Source organism: Melitaea cinxia, chromosome 1, assembly GCF_905220565.1.
Source record: "Melitaea cinxia chromosome 1, ilMelCinx1.1, whole genome shotgun sequence".
Classification (NCBI taxonomy): Eukaryota; Metazoa; Arthropoda; class Insecta; order Lepidoptera; family Nymphalidae; genus Melitaea; species Melitaea cinxia.
Window position 1 is genome coordinate 1,741,348 of NC_059394.1, and position 23,408 is coordinate 1,764,755.

Below are 23,408 nucleotides of genomic sequence, written 5' to 3' on the forward strand. Positions count from 1 at the left end.
TCTAAACAAACAGTAGAAGTAAAAAAAAATTCTCTACCACTCTGAACCTTGTTAGTTATCTTCATTATTTGGATATAAGCTTCTCCAATGACTAACCTTTTCATCAACTTACCTTTGAATTGACAGTATTATCATTGAAAATAGATTTTAAGTGTTAGAAACATTCCCTATTCTTTCATATTCTGTTCCATACAGTACAAAAAGAAACAAACAACTAGTATTTTCTACTGAAGCGGTCGAAATACTACCAAATTAGACATAAGACTTTTATTTTAACTTAATACATAACAACTAACTATACATTTTATAAGTATGATTAATCTAATATATAAAATTCTCGTGTCGCGGTGTTTGTAGTTAAACTCCTCCGAAACGGCTTGACCGATTCTTATGAAGTTTTGTGTGCATATTGGGTAGGTCTGAGAATCGAACAACATCTATTTTTCATCCCCCTAAATGTTAAGGGTAGTCCACCCCTATTTTTTTTTTTTAATTTTTAGATAAATTATTTATTTTTTATTTTTTTATGATACAAAATTAAAAAATTCATATAACCCTAAATTTTCAACTCTCTACATTCAACCCCTATTTTTAAATAGCGTTTAGCGGCAAGAGAACGTTTGCCAAGTCAGCTAGTATTTTAAATAAAAGGTGAATAACAATAATGATCTTTATATATTTTTTATAAAATAATTACTTAACCGAGGCAGTATTCCTGCGGTGAGTAAGGTGACCAGAGCTCCCGGAGGGGATTGGGGGTAGATTCGGCAACGCGCTTGCGATGCTTCTTATGTAGGCACCTATAGGCTACGGTAATCGCCTACCATAAGCTGAGCCGTACGTTCATTTACCGACCTAGGTGTATAAAAAAATTAGATTTTTTTTATACATTAGAAATCCCTAATGCCTAATAATATTAATGTGAATTTAAATTTGTTTGTTACGCTTTCACGCGAAAACTACCGATAATCATGAAACTTTGTACACATATTCTTAGAGGTATTAGACGTAGCATAGGATACTTTTCATTAAAAAAGTCTAATGCGAGCGAAGCCAAGAAAAAATAAATATGAAACAATAAATATTAAGCGATGGTAATAATTTATTCAGAAAAATCAAATAGCTTAGAGACGCTCGTTTTCTATTTGCATTTCCTTTCAACAGATCTATGTTGTGTACTCAACTACTCGCGTACGTAACCTCACGTAACTTGTTTACTGATATTTAAATAAGTAAAGATATATAATGCAGTGTATTTGACTCGTCCTCGCTGACTCGTGAATTTATATAAATAAATGCTTTTTTCATCACTAGGTCGGCAAACAAGGGTACGGCTCACCTGATGGTAAGAGATTACCGTAGCTTATAGACGCCTGCAACACCAGAAGCATCGCAAGCGCGTTGCCGACCCAATCCCAAATTCCTCCCAGGAGCTCTGGTCACCTTACTCATCAAAAGGAACACAACACTGCTTGAAAACAGTATTATTTAGCTGTGATCTTTGTAAGGTCGAGGTATTTCCCCAGTTGGACTGCTCCATATTTTGAGCAAGAAATTCCGCTGTGCCCTACCTCAGTTAATAATGTTTATATGAATGCTTGAAAATGTCGTGTGTATTGTTGTAGGGTGTATAAAAAATATAAAAATAAATATATATAAATACGTACTATTAAACAACCTTCCTTGGCAGTCGGGCAAATATTTGATAAAGATATTACAAACAATTTAAAAATTTTACTACAAAATGTACAAACATACAATCAAGTACAAAAATACTCTAAATTTTAAATCCGTCATTTAACTACATATTTTCATCTGAAAATTTGAAGTTACGTTTTAATGTCTCCAAAATCTAGCTTATCTTCTCATTCTCACCCACATCGAAATAAATCTACTGAAAATATTTCTCCTCAAAAATATGTCTTCTCTACAGAAAATATTTCATGACATTAGTTAAACAATACAACATTCTGAATAAATAATCTGTAGCGGTGTGGATGAATAAAAAAAAAAAAAAATAAGAAATTTATTTAATTTATAAACTGACGAAAGCTCGTTTTACTCCACCACGAGGATTAGTTACTTGATTGAGAATTAAGTAATGAATATTATATGTTAGAACATGTTAATTTCACGTTTTTATAAACATGGCCGGGTTGATGGCGGGAAGCGGTTTGACGCCATTTTTGGAGACAGATTTCACCAGGAAGTTCGGTAACGTTATGAACAGCCGCTTCTGGATCTCGCGGACGCACAGCTTGATCACTTCGTACGCTTGCACTTCCGATAAGGCTGTTGAATTTTAAAATTAGAATTAAATTCATAATTTTTTTATATTTTAAATCAAAAAATGAGTTCTAGATTCAAAAGTTTGTAGTGGCAAATTAACCTATTCGGTTTAATAATGAATAATTTTGTTTTTTTTTTCATTATTATTATTCAAAAACTAAGACCACATGTAGGTTGAAAGTTAAGTTCATTATTCTGTGTTCAGCTTTATTGTAATTTCTTTTAATCAATAATAAAATAACATGTTGGAAAGGGAAGATATATATTATCAAATGTAATAAATATAGACAAATGCCTTGACTCCATTTAATTATGCAATGTGTTTGAGTACGGTCATATAGTCATTATCGACAAACTGTCAAAAGCGTGTTTAAGGACGATTGTAATATAGATGTGTCACCTTTTAATATTCAATCCTGAGTAACAAACGATAGTTCTTTAATCTATGTCTTATTAAAAATTACTAAGCCTACAAAAATTAATATAAAACCATACTAGCATTATCTTCAGTATTAAGTCATAGTCAGCAAGTTCTAATAGTTTTGAAGACACGAAGGAGATTGATCGGTACGGTCGAGATTACAACATAAATATAATTTTCAAGACCGTAAAAATAGTTAGGTATTTCATAAAATGTCTATAACATTAATTACTTGATCATTAACTACATACTTGGTTTATAATAATAATCCAGTATCGATATACTCAAGAGGCCACCAAGACCGTGAGCCGCGTAAGGAACCTTCACGCAGGAAGCCAAAAAGTCCATTGTGTACAGTTGACTGCCGTGATCGTCATCATAGCCGGCGATTAGCATGTTTATTATACGTGGATTCTGCGAAAAAGATAAATAAAAAGGCCTAGGTACTGATCATATATAAATTTAAATATTTTATTTTAGCACACTTCATTGCAAGTGACGTCGCGTGATCGCAATGACGTCGCGTGATCGCAGTGACATTCAATTTGGCCCATCACGCGACGTCACGTGAAATATCCAAAGAATTTTGTATGAAGATTTTTACGCGGGTCATAACGATATAGCAAATGTGCATTTTTTGGGCGTCTAGAGCAAGGATTGAGCTATTTTTCAGAAACAATATTTTATGTCCAAAGGGCTACCAACTGAAAAACTATTTTTTTTTTTTTAGTTTGACAACGAACGTGTTACTACTACTAGAGTCTTTACTATACTTTACGTTTACATTATCTTTATGTTCTGTTATTTAGTAAATTCTCTTTTTTTGCTTCAGCCTGTAATATCCCACTACTGGGCATAGGAGACGAGACGTGGACACTGACTAAGGGACTGGTCCACAAGTTTAAAGTCGCACAACGTGCAATGGAACGGGCTATGCTTGGGGTCTCTCTCAAAGACAGGATTAGAAATGAGACTATCCGCGAGAGAACGAAAGTAACCGACATAGCCCGCAGAATTAGCAAGTTGAAGTGGCAGTGGGCTGGTCATCTGTGTCGCAGGACCGATGGCCGTTGGAGTAGACGGGTCCTAGAGTGGAGACCGCGTCTTGGCAAACGCAGTGTGGGACGTCCTCCGGCCCGTTGGACCGACGATCTACGTAAGATTGCCGGTGTAGGCTGGATGAGGATTGCGGAAGACCGGGATGTGTGGCGCGAACTTGGGGAGGCCTATGTCCAGCAGTGGACTGCGATAGGCTGAAGTGTGTGTGTGTGTGTGTGTGTGTGGGCATAGGCCTCTTTCCCCATGCAGGAGAAGAATCAGAGCTTAATCCACCACGCTGCTCTAATGCGGGTTGGCGGATATATATGGCAGAGATATACTATGAGTAACGATCGCTATCAGGTGTATATGGTAATAACCGGGACCGACGGCTTAACATGCTCTCCGAGGCACGGTGGGGACACCCACAAGGACTGCACAAACACCCAGACCACGGCAAATACCTGTATGGCCAATAAAAATGTATGTCATGCCCGCAACCGCCAGCGCCACAGGCACAATCCATGGCTGTGACCGTTGCGCCAACGCGGCGTCATTTCTTCAAATTCTTTTACCATCTAATAATAGAAACTGGGTTCAAACTTCATAGGTTTAAATTCAGTATTTAAGAAAACAAATGTTTTGGCTTTCTAAAGTCGTGCCTTGTATCGGCTTTTCGAAAGAAAGAAAAACTATGAACGTATTCAATTTTGTTACAAATGAAACATGTTTATTCTACATTCACTTCTGCAAGCAGATATCCTTAAAAAAATTAAGATTATTCTTACCCCATCTCGTAAAGCATCAGCTACACTCTTCCTGGTGAAGTGTACCACAGCCGGTGTGTCCAGCTGGTATTTATTCTTCATCAGGTACAACTGCAAGTTCTTCTGCACGTACTGAGTGAACTGGGTCGTATCGGCTGTGTCTCCATTAACACCGATCACCAAAGAATCTGATATCTCAAATAATTTGTCCATATCTACGAAAATAATATTTTTTTATTAAGCTTCGTAAGCACGTAGCCGACCCCATCCCCTATTCCCTCCAGGAGATTCGTTATTTATGTCTTGTGTTTCACTGCTGTCAGTCTTAGCGTTATGTTTCATATAATGTAGGCTATATTAATTCTATTTAATGTAGTTCTTTGTAACTGTGAAATATTCTTAATACCTCAACATACACATAACCTTGTGATATATATAACAAAAAAAAAATGTGCTATAATGATGATTTTATCATTGAAGAAGAAGTGATTTATCGAAAACAATCCAGAAGTCTTACACAGTTTGTCGGTTATTAAATTACTCCTTACTACATCAGCTATCTGTTAGTGAAAGTTCCGTCATAATCGGTCAACCAGTTTCAAAGATTAACCAGAACAAACAGACAAACAGACAAAAATTGTAAAAAATGTTATTTTGGTATATGTACCATATCCGGACCCTCCAGTTTTATTTATTTGTCATTAGTAGATTAAAATTTAACGGTGTTTATCTATACTAATATTATAAAGCTGAAAAGTTTGTTTGTATAAGCACGCTAATCTCAGGAAATACTGGTACGAATTAAAAAATCTTTTTCTTTTGGATAGTCCGTTTACCAATGGTATATATTATATTTAAACACGATCTTTTTTTTTTCAATTAACGCAGGTGAACCCCGGGGCATAGCTAGTAAGACTACACAGTATACAGAGTAAGTGTAGTGCTTATTTACCTAAGAATAAAACACTTAAGCAATTTTAGCATTTAATACAAGGTCTTTTTTAACTAAAAGTAGGGCGAATAACAAAATAGCTCTGATTTTTGTTTCTTCCTTTTTCCTTTTAAGAAACAACCAATTCATAAATTAAAAAAGTGTGTGTGTGTGTGTGTGTACTTATGTACGCACGTATTACTACGTTATACTTCATTCGCTAACTAACTTCACGTTACTAGCTTCTTCTTCGTTGACTAGCTAACTTCAGGGTAAAGGTTTCTTACGTGCGCGCATCGTAAAAATTTACACTCATAATTTTTCACTAACGCGCCAAAAGAAATATAACATCAATAACAAAATGTCCTTCGATCATCCCTACTAATTATTATTATCTTCACAAAATCCTCAGCACTAATCTTAGATAACCGGAAACGATATTCTAAATAGCTCTAACTTATAGGCCTATTGTTACCCGCATTCAAGTTATCTGTCTCGGACCCGCAGGCACATCAAACTTGTCCACGATTAGACCTAAGTTTATTTAATGCAATGAGAACAAGGCTGAAGCAGACCACAAGGTCGGTAGTTGACATTGATTTTATCATATTCAAATAAGATTCGCAACTACCTGGATTGTTTGAAGTCTTATCAGTATCGAGATATTATTAGACTGATGGTTAGAACGCTTTCGCTTTTAAGATAATTTTACTGTCTGTAATATAGGGTTCTGTTTTCTATACGGAACGGAACTAAGATCTTCGGTACCATATGGTAATGTATCTACGTTTCAAATTTTTGCAGGTATAGATAGGTACGTATAACTATTGTTTCAAATATTCAGTTACTAATTTTTGTTACAATATCAATAGTTATCCAAGTATCAGATATACCAATCGGCTGATAAAATTATTTGAGCGGATTTAGGAGTAACATTTTACGGTTTTTTGTTATATTTCAAGGTTGGTAAACAACTGAACGGTATACCTGATGATAAGCGGTCACCGTAAGCTATGGACGTTTGCAACACCTATAGTATACGCATTTTAAACCTTATCACTAACCTTCTCCAGGAGGTCTGACAACCTAACTCATTACAGGAACGCAACACGATTTGAGAATAATATTATTTGGCTGTGATCTTCTGTACGCTTGAGATGCAGCCCTTAGGGGCTACCCCAGATTTTGTTTAGGAATTTTCTTGCGCCCTCTCTACCTTACATCTACAAATCAAGACCAAAAAGAAATATTTGTAGGAATGCAAATATCTACCCCAACAACCAGATATACATATTTGGTATTATACCATACACTAAAATTTATAAGTAATATGAATCTAATTAACACATAAAATATGTCAAGTGTGAGAGCTAATGCATATGTAATTGCTTTCCGGTTGTTTTATGCAATTAATATTATACAATCTTGAGCGTAATTATCTTGGCTGTGACATGACGTTTAGGCCACACTAATTTGTTATAACGACACACATAAAAATCTAACATAATAACCACCGGTTTGAATATGTTTTTTGCATTTTTATATAGGGACCAAAATTGATTAATATCCAAAAAAATGGACCAAAAAATCGTGTAAGGAATAGGTCAAAAATTGAGAAAAATATTTCTCAACAGCACAACTGTACCTCAACCTTTCCAAGAAATCTGGAAAGAGTCAAAGCTACAAAATAATGCTCTTTAGCAGTTTTATATTCCTGTGTTGAGTATAGTAACTAATGTTTTTAAGAAACGGACAGTTTTGAAAGCGGGAATAAGTTCAGCAACGCTTGGGCAGTGACGTAGCGAGCCTAACTCGCGTCCGAGGCACAATACCTTGTTAGTTTTATTACGTTAGGGAGGGGGACGTGGGGGGTCGACGAAGAGTGACATTGTGTGACAAAGGATGGGAATGGGTTAATAAATTTGTGATATCAGATTTCAAAATATAATCAGTAAATGTAATTAATTTTAAGTATTAAGATATGATATTTGCACTAGATATCTATTAACAAACTTTATAAATTAAACTTTAAATTGTGTTAATGGCGAATTGATACTTACAATAAAACAAAGTCGAAACTGATGTATCTAATTGCAAAATATGTGACGTCAGACTAGGTAGAAATTAAAAAATAATTAAACGTAGAATTACGTTATAAAGCCTAAAGGCTTAGATACGTATCATAGACATAGCTTAACTAACTTCCTATTGCTGAGATTAAATGCTTAAACTGTTCCGCTTTATAATGTATTATTTTAACGTTATTTATCTACGTAGGTTTCTATTTATTACGCACTTGCTCTCAAAGTAAGGCCAATTTTTTACTGTTTCATATAACTTATCGGCGACTACGTGATATTTTGTAAATATAAATTTATTCAAATTAATATTTTTCGGTTACTTCATCATCATCATCATTACAGCCTATACAGTCCACTGCTGGACATAGGCCTCCACAAGTTTACGCCAAAAATAACGTGAACTCATGTGTTTTGCCCATAGTCACCACGCTGGGCAGGCGGGTTGGTGACCGCAGGGCTGGCTTCTACTTTCGGTTACTTATCAAAAACTAATACACAAACTATATCTTCTGTATATATAAAAATATCGTATCACAATTGTCATGACCAACATCCGAAATTACTGGACCGATGTTAATAAAATACAAAGAACTTAGAAATATATTGAGTTCGCCAAGTCAGCTAGTCCTTAAGTAAAACCGACACAATTAACCGTAAAAAAGCTAAAAACAATTGAGTATGTTTTTTAATCTTTTTTAAATAGGTTTTTTAAATTTAAAAAAAAAAAAACAAAAGTCATGTAAATCCATTAAACATGGAGCATATTATTCCATAAAGAGTCGCTGAGTGATAAAGCATAGGGGATTTTTTTTAATTTTCAAAACAGATAAGAAGAGGTAAAGACAGAGAAAGAGGGAGATTATTAACTAAATTTTAATAAAAATTTGTTACTCTTTCACGTAAGAACTACTTTTCTGATCGAAATGGAACGTGGTAAAATGATTATGCAAAATGGTAGACATGCTGCTTTTAATCCTGACATTGGCTAGGGCTCGGAAGTTAAGCGGGTAAAATCGTGATATGAAATTAATATCTTACAAGATGTTAAGGAACGTCTCACATCTTGCGTTGCAACTCTTGGTTCACATCGTGTGGTCCGCACTTAATTTATCGGTCATCGGTGTGAAGTGTTTATAAACTGTGAGTGCAATAGACAATCAGTGGTGTGACAGAACGTTAGCTATATAAGACAGTGATTTGACATTTGAACCCTCTCTTTCCCATACTTCTTCTCGTCGTGCGAAGTGTTTGCATAATATTGTAATTTGCAATACAGAATAATTAACTTCTCATATCTTTCATTTTTCTCCATTTCAACAAACAACAAATTAGTAAATACAAGCAGCAAAGCAATGCAAGAAACACAAGATGTTACCTAAAGATTTAGTCAAAAAGCGAGTGTCACGCGCACGAAGACACAGGAAGCTACTAGTTAAGTTTTCGCTTGTCCTGTTGGTGAGTAAGGTGATCAGAGCTCCTGGGGGATTGGGGATAGGGTCGGCAATGCGCTTGCGATACTTCTGGTGATGCAGAAATCTATAAGCTACGGTAATCGCTTAACCGTGTGAACTGTACGCTTGTTTGCCGACCTAGTTATATAAAAAAAATACATCTCTAGCTATTAAAGTCTATTCTTAATTTATGCGGAAGATGAACATTATTAACAACGAGTCCAACAGGCTCTAAGCATTATGGTTTTAGAAGTAGTTATTGCACTAATTATATACATTATCCTCACCGTCTTTCATAATAATAACACTCTGCACGTTCATCTGATCTGCGGCGATGATTGTGAACTTCTCACATTGTATGCCGAGAAGGCATTGAAACATTAAGCTGGTGCTTGCCATGTTTTCTTAGAGTATTATGTATGTTAGTGTACAAAATGAAGAACATTCCCAGATGTAAAAGGTGTCAAAAATTGGTTACAGATAAATATATGTTTTAGGTTATTTGTTAAACTGTCAAATTGTAACTAAGAAAAAGTATTTACTTTAAATTTAATTTACACTGTACCTAAATGTGCTACAAAAAAAAAGTAGAGTATAATAAAGTAAGAGAATAAAGTAAGAGAATTGAAAACCTCTCTTTTATAAACCCTTTGAAGTCAGCTTAAAATAAAGAATTCTTCAACTTTATAAGCAGTAAAACATTATTAGTTATCTTAATATTACAGCATGTTCTAGTTACGTAATTGTAGACTAATCATTAATTTGGATACTTTTATCGTAAGTCATAAAAAATTGCTACAGATGAAACGAAATAATTAAAAAAAAAATTATAACTTCGAAATTGAGACCATCCATATTGAGCAAGAAAATTTATACGTGAGAAAACTACAAAAAATAATTTAATTAAACATTACATTTTTTTTTTGTAATAGTAAACCAGGCAAAGCTTTCTTAACTCTTCTATTGGTTCAAACAAGAGCAGTGAAATAGTCTTTTATTATAACTAGTTTAGAAAAAGTTACAGAGGAATAACAGGGTTGATCTAGACTATGTCGAAGTGTCTACCCAGTAAAAGAGCTCTGGAGTAGATCTGGATAATTTATTTCAAATCGTCCTCAATCTTAACGGATATTTAGTTGTACTAGAATTTCGATTAAAAGCTTTGTACATTTCTGCCTTTGCATAAACAGTTTGACAGCGTAACTTACGATAGTACACCTTGTAACAACATCCAGTAAGAACACGTCAACAGAGTGACGTGAGCCTGAATGACCATCATATCATATAAAAGTTCGAGTATTAAATGATTGATAACTGAATGGGACACCGACTGCTAATTTCAGTTCAGTTCTTTGCTTAGTGGCTTTTAGTTGTGTCAGTTTGACATATCATTTTGACAATGTCACGTGGGATTGAGAACACACGAAGGAGATTGTTCGGTGACTGCTAATTTAATGCCTCTCGCTCCAGTCCTTCCTTTTTGACATTTGACATTGTCAACTATTATCTACATTTAGATCTTTTTATATAAAATCTAAAACGTAGTGTGTGACAGTGGATTTTCTGTATTGTATTCAATTTATCTGTGGAATCATTTTCTTGTTACTGTCTTCAACTTCTTCCTTAACGTTTCTAAATAAAAGTAATAAATAAATAAACAATGACAGCACTCCTAGATCACGTAAAATGTACCAAGTCTAAGGCCAGTAGTAACTTCTAGAAAAAAAAGGAATTTTTTCCCTTACGACCCAGTAAAAGACTACCTAAACCTTGCTCTACGATGTCGCACGAAATACCTCGTTACGAAACATATCTTTACGCCTTGCGTAGTGTTCACTGTCAATATTAGCTGTTCTTATCATTTCTTTTACATCCAAACATAAAAAGAACCTTATTTCTTTTTACTTGAGATTGGAAATAGGTTGATAAGTAGAGCGCTTGACGTAATGAACAGGGGCCTTTAATAGTTTTACATTATACGAAGTGTTATTCATTAACGTTAATACCGTATCTTTAGAGATGAATGGTCTAAGGATATAAAGACGAGTAAAAAGTCCATCTATATGGGTACTCGTACTTACATGTATAAAAACAGTAAAAAAATCCCCAATGTTATCCGTTGAAATTAAATTATAGTGTAGAAATAATTCCATCTGCTTTTTCTCTTGTTGACTACACTATTTTTATCATTATAATTATAAGTTTATCAGTAGAGCGAACTGACTGCAAGGTAGATTCGCACGTAATACAGGACGAAACCATAATTAAGTATTTAAAAAAAAAAAACATTAACCGCTTGATTTTATTAGATTTATTATACTGTCCTTTGGTTCATAATTTACAAAAATGATGAGAGATGAGCAATTACGAATAATCAGAGGTATGTACATTAGGACAGTTCTGACGTCATACATTTTCATACGCGTTATATTTTTTTCGAATAAATAAATGTGAAGCAGCCTCACTGAGTAAGTACCTCAGCCTTTCAGACGACCATAGCTAAATAACGACAAAATAAATAACACTGGTGTTAGGTAATGTTATATACCTCTGGTGAGTGAGGTAACCTTATAACTTCTACGAAGACTTGGAGTTACGGCGACGAGCTTGTTGTGCTCCTGGCGTTGCGTTTCTAGACTAAGATTTTTAACATCAAACGTACATTAACATCAAACGTACATTAAATCTAAAAATAGTGTATTCATTATTGCGATACGGAAAAACGTGGACTATTTTTAACCCTTCAAAAAAGGAGGAGGTTACTTGATTCGACAGTATGTTTTTTATGTATGTTCGGGGATAACTTAGTCGTTTATGAACCGATGTTGATAGTCCTTTTTTTGTTGGAAAGGAGATATCCCAGGTATGGTATCATAATAAGGAAACCAGGATCTGATGATGGAATCCCAGAGAAATCGAGGGAAACCCTCGAAAATCGTAGTGAAGACTAGTGCGTTTGTTAATTTTTTCGTCTACTTACGTTGTAGCAAACACAATTAATTTTGGAATGTTTTATTAATTACAAAAAAAAATAACACTATTGTTCCCTTATCTTTTTAAATATTCACATATGTTCATATGAAGCTTTAGTAAAGTTTATTACTAAGCTAAATAGAATTATGTAAGTGATATATTTTTAGATAATGCTAATTGCGCCCGCGGGCACAATCTGAATAATTATGTAAATAAATTGTATGCAAAATTGTAAAACAATGTTTGGAAAGTAGTACAATACACTTCATTGTCTCATTTTTAATCAACATTATACACGCAGTACTCACATTATATTGTTTCTCGTTCTAAATGGTCTATTCTACGGTTTTCTTAAAACATTCTTTTAATTCTTACTTAAACTTACAACCTTTAAATGTACTAATACGTGCATATGATATACAAAATAAGGCTGTATAAAGAATGTAATCTGTTTTACTTTGTAGTTCATACCTTATATTAAAATTCTCGTGTCACAGTGTTAGTTAAAAAACTCCTCCGAAACGGCTGGACCGATTTTTATGATTTTTTTTGTGCATATCGGGTAGGTCTGAGAATCGACCAACATCTATTTTTGATACCCATAAGTTATAGGGAGGGGGGGGGGTTAATAACATATACGGCAAAACAACGTTTGTGGGCTCAGCTAGTCTTATACATATATAAAATTCTCGTGTCACAGTGTTAGTTACGATACTCCTCCTAAGTAGAAATTTTTTCGTGTTCCTTAGAGGGACCGGACCGGGCATGCTCGATCTGAACCGGATAAGATATGTAACGTAGATTTGTCTGGATCTGATCAGAATGAGATGAGATTTCCTGATCGGGTCCAGATCAATCATCTACGTTACATACCTTGTCTATCCCGGGTCGGATATGCAGTAGGATTTTCTCCTGTGTCGGGGTACAGAAACACACACACAATACACAAGCACAAACGCCCAGACCACGACAAACATCTATATGGCCAATACAAATAACTGTCGTGAGCGGGAATCGAACCCACGACCGCCAGCGCAACAGTCAGTTCTGTGACCGCTGCGCCAACGCGTCATCACACGCTATGGCAAAACAACGTTTGCGGGGTCAGCTAGTGTATTTATATATGTATTATTAGTATGTATATTATTCCCTGTATTACAAGCATTAAGTTGCTTACCATAGGAACAGATGACCGTGTGTGTATGTTATTTATTATGTATTTATTTATTATGTATTTATTTATCTTGTTCATCTCGACTGTTACTTTAGATTTTATGATTACTGTTATTGACTTACTCTAATCTCAGGATTTACAAAAAAGAGCGCTAATAAAATATCTCATTTATTTATTAAATAACTTTGTAACCATAATATCTATTATACAATCAACACAACACCACCCTGCTCCATACAATCCTAAAATTAACAACAGAACTTCAGTTTTTGCGTCATGACGCTGATAGAGAATGCTGTGAATTGGACGCTTGAGATTCCGACTTCTCTTCTGCTTGTTGAGAAGAATTGGGGGAAAAGGTTATAGGATACTCCGGCTTATACTCTGGAGTGTGCTGAGATACGGATGAATATTCGGAATTAGGAGATAAGTGGTACCGTGGAGAGTATTGTCCTACAAGCGGGTCCATCAACGTCGGCGTGACAAGCACCAAATTGGATTTCTCTTGTTGCTTCAAATTGTAGATATATCTGTCGATTTCGAGCATCGCAATTTCACGCGTTGTTTCTTTTAGTGTTTGTAACTTTTTACACAACAATTGTGTGTAAAGGGCACACTCGTCTTGGTTCCCAGACACAATATCGTCCTCATTCATCTGATCATCGGGATCTTCTTTAATTTTCTTGAACTTTTTGTTGTTTTGTGTCTTTTGTCGTTTTGCTGTTGCTGGTTTCGTTTTTAAATTTTCTTCCTCGTTGCACGAATGGGACTCGTCTTTGTATGAACTCTGAAATTGAATGAAATTTTTGAGTGATCAATTGATTCACAATAGAGGAAATAACTGAGCAGTAATATTGCACGGAACCGTTTGTATAAGTACAATAAAAAGTCTAAGTAAGAAATGAATGAACTCCACGAGTGCTGTTTTACACTGACTATGTTAAAGTATAATGGGAATTCATGCACTGATGTTCCTGAGTAAAGACGTGAAATAATACCTAACAATAAATGTACGAATATATATGTATAAATATTCCGTAGAAATATTACGTGGTTGATAATCTTTTATTCTATTCGTCTTTTTATTACCATGATGCCATTGTTATTATATATATTAAAGGCCACGGGATGTCTTGAGCCAACATCTGTGTTTCCAGATAACTACAACCTGGAGATCTTTAAGTCGCGAGTGAATAGGTTACTTCTAGGTAAGCCTGCTCCGTCTTAGGCCGTATTTTCACTTCAAGCCTATCTTAATATAAAAAAACCACTTTAATAGCACGTATTTCATAGTGTTATTATTTATAGCCTGAGAACTAGATTGATCTAAGTATGACTGTAAACGTCCAATCGCTACGAGTTACTGGATAACTTCCCAAAAGAAACCATGGCTATTAAAAATATCCGGTCTATAGGCTATTTATTATGCTACATAAAAAAGAATCTTTGAAAAAATTGTATCGTAATGTGTTTAAATGAGAACGAATAATATGAAACGGTTAGCCAAAAGTATTTGCCCTAAGCAGATGGAACCTGCGACCGCCAGCATTAAGGCGACTCCTCGCTCAACTACACTAAAATCCACAATTAACAGATAAATAAAAACATAAAAATTCAATCATATACTTTATTTATATTTACAGATAGCATTTACCTCGAGGTCAGGCCTCATTGATTCTTTAAATACATTCTAAATTTATTTAAATTAAAATAAATTTAAAAATAAAATATTTTATTGTTTGTAATTATTTTTTTAAATAAATTATTATTCATAATGAAAAGGAAATTAATCACCATTAATTGTTTAAATATATTTGTATTGCATTATAAATAATAAAAATTAAAAAGTAATCTTAATCCTAATTAAAGAATAAACAACACAACAAATATTATAATTAATATTCAATTTATAATATTAAATGGTAGCTATAAACGTTAATACGTGTAAAACCGCGCGTCTCACCTAGTTTACTAAAAAAAAACAATACGGATCACGGTCGGCCAAGATATCTCTCTATAAATAGTTACAATAACATCATGAAAAAAATATGAATTATCATAACCTATTAGCACAGTTAAGTCGAAACAACTCTTTTGTATTAATGAAGATCAAACATTCGCAAAGCATTACCCTCTTAACAAAGACTTCGGTTACAAAAAAAAAACTATACTTACATCAGGAAACGACAATTTCCTAGGATTGTACATGTCATCTAAAAACGCCGCCATAACGTGATAGAACGGCCAATCAGGCTTGTATAATTCTTCTTCACCCATTAATTTCGATTTCTCTACTTTACTTCTCAATCTTCTGTATGTAGACATCAAATTATCCCTCTTTCTCTTTATTTCCTTAATCGGTATATTACCGTCACCTAACTGTTGCTTTATCCTTTTCCACGCGTCATACGTATCATCTTTGTTCTTATGTTCCATTGACAGCGTATTCCACAATAAAGGTTCTGTTTGGTATAGGCTTAGAAATTGGAATATCAGATCTGTTTTCCATTCCATGCTGACGGTTACTGGGACGGTCATTGTTGTGTGATTTAGTGGTTGATTACGCGTTTCTAGAAGTTTCGATGGAACGCACAACGCACGTGGACGCACGCGCTCGCACAGACGCCGACTGCGCGCCAACAGATATAATGCTGTCTCGCTTCTACGTGACGCGTTTAGGCGCACTGATGATCAGGGTTGTAGCCTCTAATCAACATGTATTATATAAACAAGTATTTTATTTGTATTATACATATATATAACAACAATATACAATACATATAATTTAAAATAACGTAAAGACGAACTTAGTTGTAGATAATCTGTAACGTGCGTATGTATAAAGAAATTCCATACCTATTTTATTATACACAGAAATCAATTGTGTTAGGTGATCTATTAAATATAACACTACCAAAAACTTTTTTCTCGTGTTAAAAATTACTTTTTTAATTGAATATTATAACTAAATAAACAACAATACTGTATTATAAATAATTCTCTTGGTTTCTTTTTTATTTTTATCATCGCCTACTAACATAACATAAGATGAAACTCCACGCGGAATGATGAATTATTTAAATGGTAAACATAAAATTATAATTACTTTAAAATTTGTAAAAAAATTGTTTTTGTACTATCAATAATATGGGTTAGTCTCAAAAAAAAGTTATTAATATTGTCACCTGTTTATACATTAGGTCAGCCCTAGTGATCGGTGTAGGTACGGAGCCGCACACACGCGGTGCGGGGCGGTGCGGCGACGGGTAACGACCACGTCGCACCACGCTACGCGCATTCCTCTCCCCTTCCCCTCTCACGTGTTATTCGTTATTTATTGTATTGTTGCGTGCTGCGTGGTTTTCTGTCCCAAAACAATTTATTGAATTATGTATGTTTCTTAGTTTTAAGAAACTAATTTTAGGTATAGCTTCAAATGTGATATTTTAGTGATAAAAAATTATTACTATTACCTAATTACGTAAAATAATTTAATTAAAACATAATACTTTTTTTAAATCACTCAATATCGACGTATTTTTATTCGCATATTTTATTATTATCGTAGGCGGTCCGCACGATTTCACTCGCGTTACGATCTTATACTCGAAAAATTGTTTAATTCACTAATGTTTAATTCGCTAATAGCCAATATATAACTTTTTAATCGATTTCCAAAAAAGGAGTAGGTTTTTAATTCAAATGTATTTTTTTATGTTACCTCAGAACTTTTGACTGGGTGGACCGATTTCAATAATTTTGTTTTTTAATCGAAAGGTCGTGCGTGTCATGTTGTCCCATTCAATTTTAAATGAGATCTGACAAGTACTTTTCAAGTCATATCTAATAATGCGTATTTACTTAATTATTTTTTCGTCGTTGTATTATACCGCATAACTTTTTTTTTTTTTTGATGATTTTGACGCATCCACCAGCTTACTCCCAAGTCAATCGTGCGTAAAGAAATTTTACATCAAAAATACAGAGTATACATACTTTCAAACTTTAAATAAGAAATAAATCAATTGTTCCTTTTAACAAACACTTCATTACAATTGGTGATTCTGTAAAATTATTACGGTTAATTGTTTTATTTGTTGCTGGGCTTAGTAAACTCGCGTCAAATATGAGCATTGATTGATGATCATGTTTACTGCTTCTCTCTTACGGTAATATAATCTGTACCTTTTAAACTTTAAACTAATAAGTAATTATTTAATCAAATATTATTGGTTTTTATTCAAAGTTTTAAATTTTTAAGTATGAATCTATACTAGTATTATAAAACACGCTAATCTCAGGAAGGAGTAATACAATTAATTTAAAAATTATTTTGGTTTTGAATAGTCCATTTCCCGAAGAAGGCTAAAGGCTATACAATTGTCCTCAACAGGACCGTATAAAACTACGAACTACCAGACCGTGACGAACTATATGACATATTACAAAAATATCACGTGTCATGAGTGGAGGTCAAACTCGCAATTGCTAGCGATACAGCCATTAGCCGTTATTACTGTGTCACCACTGACCACGTCATTAAGCGTCCATTTTCGTTTTTAAACAATAAATATACGGTATACTGATAGATCGAAATTAATACTGGATTATTTAATATTTATTAGTTTTATTAATTACGAAACTCCATAAAAAGTTAATCGATTTAAAAAGAAAGAAAGATAATTTTGTTTGCTGGCAAACAAATAAAACGGCTTCAATTATATCGACAAGTACCTAATACAACATAGGTACGCGAAAAACTAGTCAAGTAAATATCAAAGATTACTCAAAAAAATAGCCATCACATGTCAATCAATTGACAAATAAATACGCATCATTATTGATAACCCAAACTTCAGACAGTCAGTCAGTTCAGCCTATTGCAGTCCACAGCTGGACATAGGCCTCCCCAAGTTCGCGCCAGACATCCCGATTTTCCGCAATCCTCATCCAGCCTACACCGGTAATCTTACGTAGATCGTCGGTCCAACGGGCCCGAGGACGTCCCGCACTGCGTTTGTCAAGGCGCGGTCTCCACTCCAAGACCCGTCTACTCCAACGGCCATCAGTCCTGCGACACAGATGACCAGCCCACTGCCACTTCAACTTGCTAACTCTGTGGGCTATGTCGGTTAGTTTCGTTCTCTTGTGAGATCTCAATTAAGTGGGACCACTTGACACGCAACATCTTTCTGAGGTAACATACATAAGAAAACAGTCGAATTGAGAACCTCCTGCTTTTTTTTAAGTCGGTTGAAAAGTCGTAGGAAGGTAGGTCGTTGCGATTTGTTTGACGATAATCACGGTCTCGCGAAAAAGGTCGTAAGCGCCATGCAAAACGCGTCGCTTACGCGTTTTGAACAGTAATGTATTCTATCTCATTCTCTCCTATATAGTTATGTGTTTCTTTCTTTATCGCGCATTTTTCGTTTTATCGAGTTTCAAATCACAACGTTTCAAAAGAAGTTTCACTTCAACAAACTTTTAATATTAATATAGATTTGTTTAACTATTAGCTAATGTTTGAAAAAACAATTATTCGTTTCCTCTGTACAATTCTGTTTAATCGTTTAAACTCAAAATGCAATTTACGTTTTTTTTTTTCATAGATTGCCAGTGTTACTAACTAAAATAAAAGTACTTTAATCAGTACCATCTATGGAATAGACATCAACTCTAATGAACAAGCTTGAAATAGCTTCAGATCTATAATTTGAACCTAAACACTACCTTATCTCCTGGGAATGTCCCAGGGCACTTGCCCCATTACTTATTGTGTTTCTGTTATCTGCGTGTACATAGTTCTGTGAACACTCAAGCTTTGCCTTTTATGTATTTTTGTATGGCATGTGAAACCTTTTTGGTGAATAATCTCCTTTAACCCTTGATCTATTTTGAAATATTTACTAATTGGAAGCATGTATATAGTTTATAAGCAAATCCGTTTCACACTAAACTTGATAATAATACTAGATTTTGCCGCATTTTCACTCTTAATAGCTTATAGTACATAGTAGTGATAATTTTGTTCACTTCTAATAGCACATATTTGCCTCAAGCAATTTAAAAAGAAATTTAAAACACGATGTACTCAAATCCGCCAAACCACAGTGGAACAGTGTTCATTACGCTCCACTCCTTCTCCTACATGGGAAAAGAAGCCTATGTCTATGAGATGTCACAGGCTGATTCGTTATCGTTGTCACACCCTTAACTGTTGTATTGCGGGTTTGATATCCTTCCAAGACAAATATTTATGATAAACTAGCTGACCCGGCAATCGTTGTCTTGCCGCTAAACGCTATTAAAAATAGGGGTTGATGGTAGAAGGTTGAAAATATAGGATTGTATGTATTTTTTAATGTTGTATCATAAAAAAATAGAAATTAAAAATTTTGTCTAAAAAATAAAAAAAAAATATAGGGGTGGACTACCCCTAACATTTAGGGGGATGAAAAATAAATGTTGGCCGATTCTCATAGATACCGGATAAGCACAAAAAATTTCATCAAAATCGGTCAAGCCGTTTCGGAGGAGTATGGCAACGAAAACTGTGACACGAGAATTTTATATATTAGATAAGTGATTTGGTACCTATCCTATTTATACCGAATAGGTGATGGTGAATATGGGCACACACATGAGGCTGAAGTGATGATGATGAGTGATGATATACACATATATATAAAATTTTTGAAGTGAAAATTTCTCTAGCAGCGTTGAGCACTTTTTGGTAGGGTAAAATCTTATGGGCTCGTCATCGACATGCTCATGACTCGCAGCAGCCATTTGCTGTGCGCGTTAGACGCTTTTTAACCGACTTCCAAAAAAGGAGGAGGTTCTCAATTCGACTGTATTTTTTTTATTTTTTATTTTTATTTTATTTTTTTTATGTATGTTACATCAGAACTTTTGACCGTGTGGACCGATTTCGACAAATTTTATTTTAATCGAAAGGTGGTGTGTGCCAATTGGTCCCATTTAAATTTATTTGAGATCTAACAACTACTTTTCGAGTTATATCTAATAATGCGTTTTTACTTGACGCTTTTTTCGTCGACCTACGTTGTAATACCGCATAACTTTCTACTGGATGTACCGATTTTGATAATTCTTTTTTTGTTGGAAAGGAGATGTCCCAAATTTAGTACCATGATAAGGAAACCAGGATCTGATGATGGGATCCCAGAGAAATCGAGGGAAACTCTTGAAAATCCACAATAACTTTTTACTAGGTGTACCGATTTTGATAATTCTTTTTTTGTTAGAAAGAAGATATCCCCAGTTTAGTGCAATGATAAGGAAACCAGGATCTGATGATGGGATCCCAGAGAAATCGAGGGAAACTCTTGAAAATCCGCAATAACTTTTTAATGGGTGTACCGATTTTAATATTTTTTAATTTAATCGAAAGCTGATGTTTGTCATGTGGTCACATATAAATTTTATTGAGATCTGATAACTACTTTTTGAGTAAGTCGATCTACGTTGTATTACTCGTCGATGTAATTGAAGTCGGTTTTTTTTTCGTTTGCGAGCAAACACAATTATTACTATATTTACGAGGACATTTAGATTTAAATTTATAATATAATTAACTGTAGTAATTACATATTTATTTCCAAGTATATTTATTTCTCACATGTAAAATATTAATATAATTTATTTATTGTTACAGGTGAGAAAATTATAATGAACACAAAATGAGCGCCTTCAAAATTTGACTGAAATTCGATTCTCGACCGTGCGAAATTGATGAAAGTGACATTATCCCAAATCTCTCACGTGCCTTGCTCACGTGTCTGCTATTGACAGTGACGGAATTATTTAATTATCTGTGCTTATTTTACTTAATTTTAAAACATTAAACAATAGAGAAGTGAGAACAAGTAAAGTTTTGAATGATTTCTTACTTGTAAGAACATCTAGATTCAAAATAATTTTATGAATGAGTTAAGTGAAGACCTAAACTATTATTATTATTTTTTTGATTTTTTAACATAATTTAAACATATTTAGCCTAATGATTGAGTGCAAGCGAGATGCCTGACACTCTGTCCTTGTCTGCCGGAGTCAGCCTCGGGCTGCTGGCGGGTATCGTTTCCGGCGTGTGCTACCTCTTCGCTAATGGAGTTGCACAACCCAAGTAAGTTACTTTTAAAAATTCTATTTAGTATTACATAAAAGTAGTTAGGATTGTTTTGCGCATCGTTCAGTTCGCAAACAGAAAACAGTTATCTGCAGTACCAAAAATAAAAAGAAATAAAATGTAACAATATTTAGTAGCCATTAAATATCTCTTTTTTGACTCAGTCCTCCCGTGACCATGGTTGCTGTAAAGTATCCGAAACGTCGGGAATCAAAAGTTAACAATAAACCGCGATAAAATCCGAAAAAAGTGTTTTATTAAATAAGTAAAATTCGCGTAAACATTAGAAAACAATATCTCTATTTCTAATAATCTTAATAATTATATTGACGACACGTTGGCGCAACGGACACAGCACTGGTTTGTGGCTGCTGCGCTTCCGCACATGACAAACATTTGTATTGGCCATACAGATGTTTGCCGTGGTCTGTTTGTTTGTGCAGTTTTTGTGGGTGGACCACCGTGCCTCGGAGAGCACTCTAAGCCGTCGATCCCGGTTGTTATCATCTACACCTGATAGCGATCGTAACTCATATTAGGGAATATATCCGCCAACCCGCATCGGAGCAGCGTGCTGGATTAAGCTCTGGTCCTTCTCCTATATAGGGACAGAGGCCTATGTCTAGCCGTGAGATATTACAGACTGAAGCACGAGCGCGAAATATCGCTATACTTCTAACCATATAAAGTAAAAATTTGATGATATATTTGGAGTAAGTTATCCTTAAGAATGCTTTTTGAATTAATTTTTGTCGACTTACTTCAGCCTATCGCAGTCCACTGCTGGACATAGGCCTCCATAAGTTCGCGCTAAAAATGGCGTGAACTCATGTTTTGCCCATAGTCACCACTCTGGGCAGACGGGTTGGTGACCGTAGGGCTAGCTTTGTCGCACCGAAGACGCTGCTCGTCTTCGGCCTGTTTATTTGAAAGCCGGCAGTTGGGTGGTTATACCGCCATCGGTCGGCTTCTTAAGTTCCAAGGTGGTAATGGAACTGTGTTATCTTACGACACACACAGGAGGAGAGGGGGTGGCTATATTCTTTACTGCTGTAACCACACAGCAAACGTTTTGTCGACTATCAACAAATTATTACTCATGTAAACTGAAATCAGTTTTTTTTTTCATTTAAGAGCAAACAACTATTATAAAAGTAATCTAATAAGTATTTCTAACTCCTTTCGAAGGTATTTAACCAATTTTAAAACGTTAATCGTTGCTAATGCGTCGATAGTATTGTCAATTTAATTTAAAAAGTTAGAAACTCACTATGCCAATTTGAACCGGTCACCCTTATACATTCTATTCATAAGACCATAACAAGAGATTCATGTGAGCGCTAACACCTTTACTTTCACACTTAGACGTAATTTGACACGCTGCTTGTCAACGTCGCACCGCAAAGGTGTTTTTTTTTGCTAGATTTAGATATCTAGTTGTTTAAACCTAGGATTCGAATAACTAGGGTTCGATTTGAATTGAATATTTTATTCGTGTACAAAATTAAAAAAAAAAAACATGCATAATTTATACTTTTAAATATACAAATGTAACGAATGTACGTAATTAAAATATGTTTACATAATTAAATTTATAAAGCTAAAACAATTTATAGCTACTTAGGTACATTTTATTTTTTAAACAGTTTATTAAATATCACCAAACGCTACAAAAAAAATAATAAAATCATACAAAAGCAAAAAAAAAATTGAAATCTTATAATATAAGACAGAACTAACTTTCATTTTAAAGTAAAAACTTTTCAATTTGTTTTTTCAGTTTTAGCACCATCTGCCGGCTAATGCGGAAAGTTTTTAGGTTATTGTTTGTGTACTTCTGACGATATTTCGTGCTTTTCGTATATTGTAATAGATGGCAGCTGCAAGCAGCACTCACTATAGATTATACGCATAATATACGCACTGACTTCGCTCTACCCAATTCCTATATTTATATGTATTATTAAAAATATTAATTGTAATGAGAAAATTTTGATCCAAATTTTGGTAATCAAACTTAATATATAATTTATTATCACGACTGTAAAAATTCAACATTCAAAAAATGAACAAAAAAAAAAACAAAAATGTAGGACCTACCAACTGACAAATTTTCATGACAAATTTTTTAAAT

At 34.3% G+C, this 23,408-nt stretch overlaps 2 protein-coding genes across 2 annotated transcripts; both read right to left on the bottom strand.

Moving 5' to 3' along the window:
• Positions 1 to 1,728: 1,728 nt before the first annotated feature.
• On the bottom strand, positions 1,729 to 9,377 carry LOC123664597 (proteasome subunit beta type-2-like). Its single transcript, XM_045599139.1, has 4 exons — positions 9,266 to 9,377; positions 4,537 to 4,730; positions 2,962 to 3,124; positions 1,729 to 2,292 (listed from the first exon to the last, which is right to left on the bottom strand). The coding sequence occupies exons 1-4, from the start codon at positions 9,375 to 9,377 to the stop codon at positions 2,132 to 2,134; spliced, it is 630 nt and encodes a 209-aa protein (XP_045455095.1). The 3' UTR covers positions 1,729 to 2,131.
• A 3,903-nt stretch (positions 9,378 to 13,280) lies between these two features.
• Positions 13,281 to 15,752, bottom strand: LOC123664680. The gene is made up of 2 exons (XM_045599218.1): positions 15,301 to 15,752; positions 13,281 to 13,912 (listed from the first exon to the last, which is right to left on the bottom strand). Exons 1-2 carry the CDS (start codon positions 15,661 to 15,663, stop codon positions 13,400 to 13,402), a joined length of 876 nt encoding a protein of 291 aa, XP_045455174.1. The 5' UTR covers positions 15,664 to 15,752; the 3' UTR covers positions 13,281 to 13,399.
• Positions 15,753 to 23,408: the final 7,656 nt, after the last annotated feature.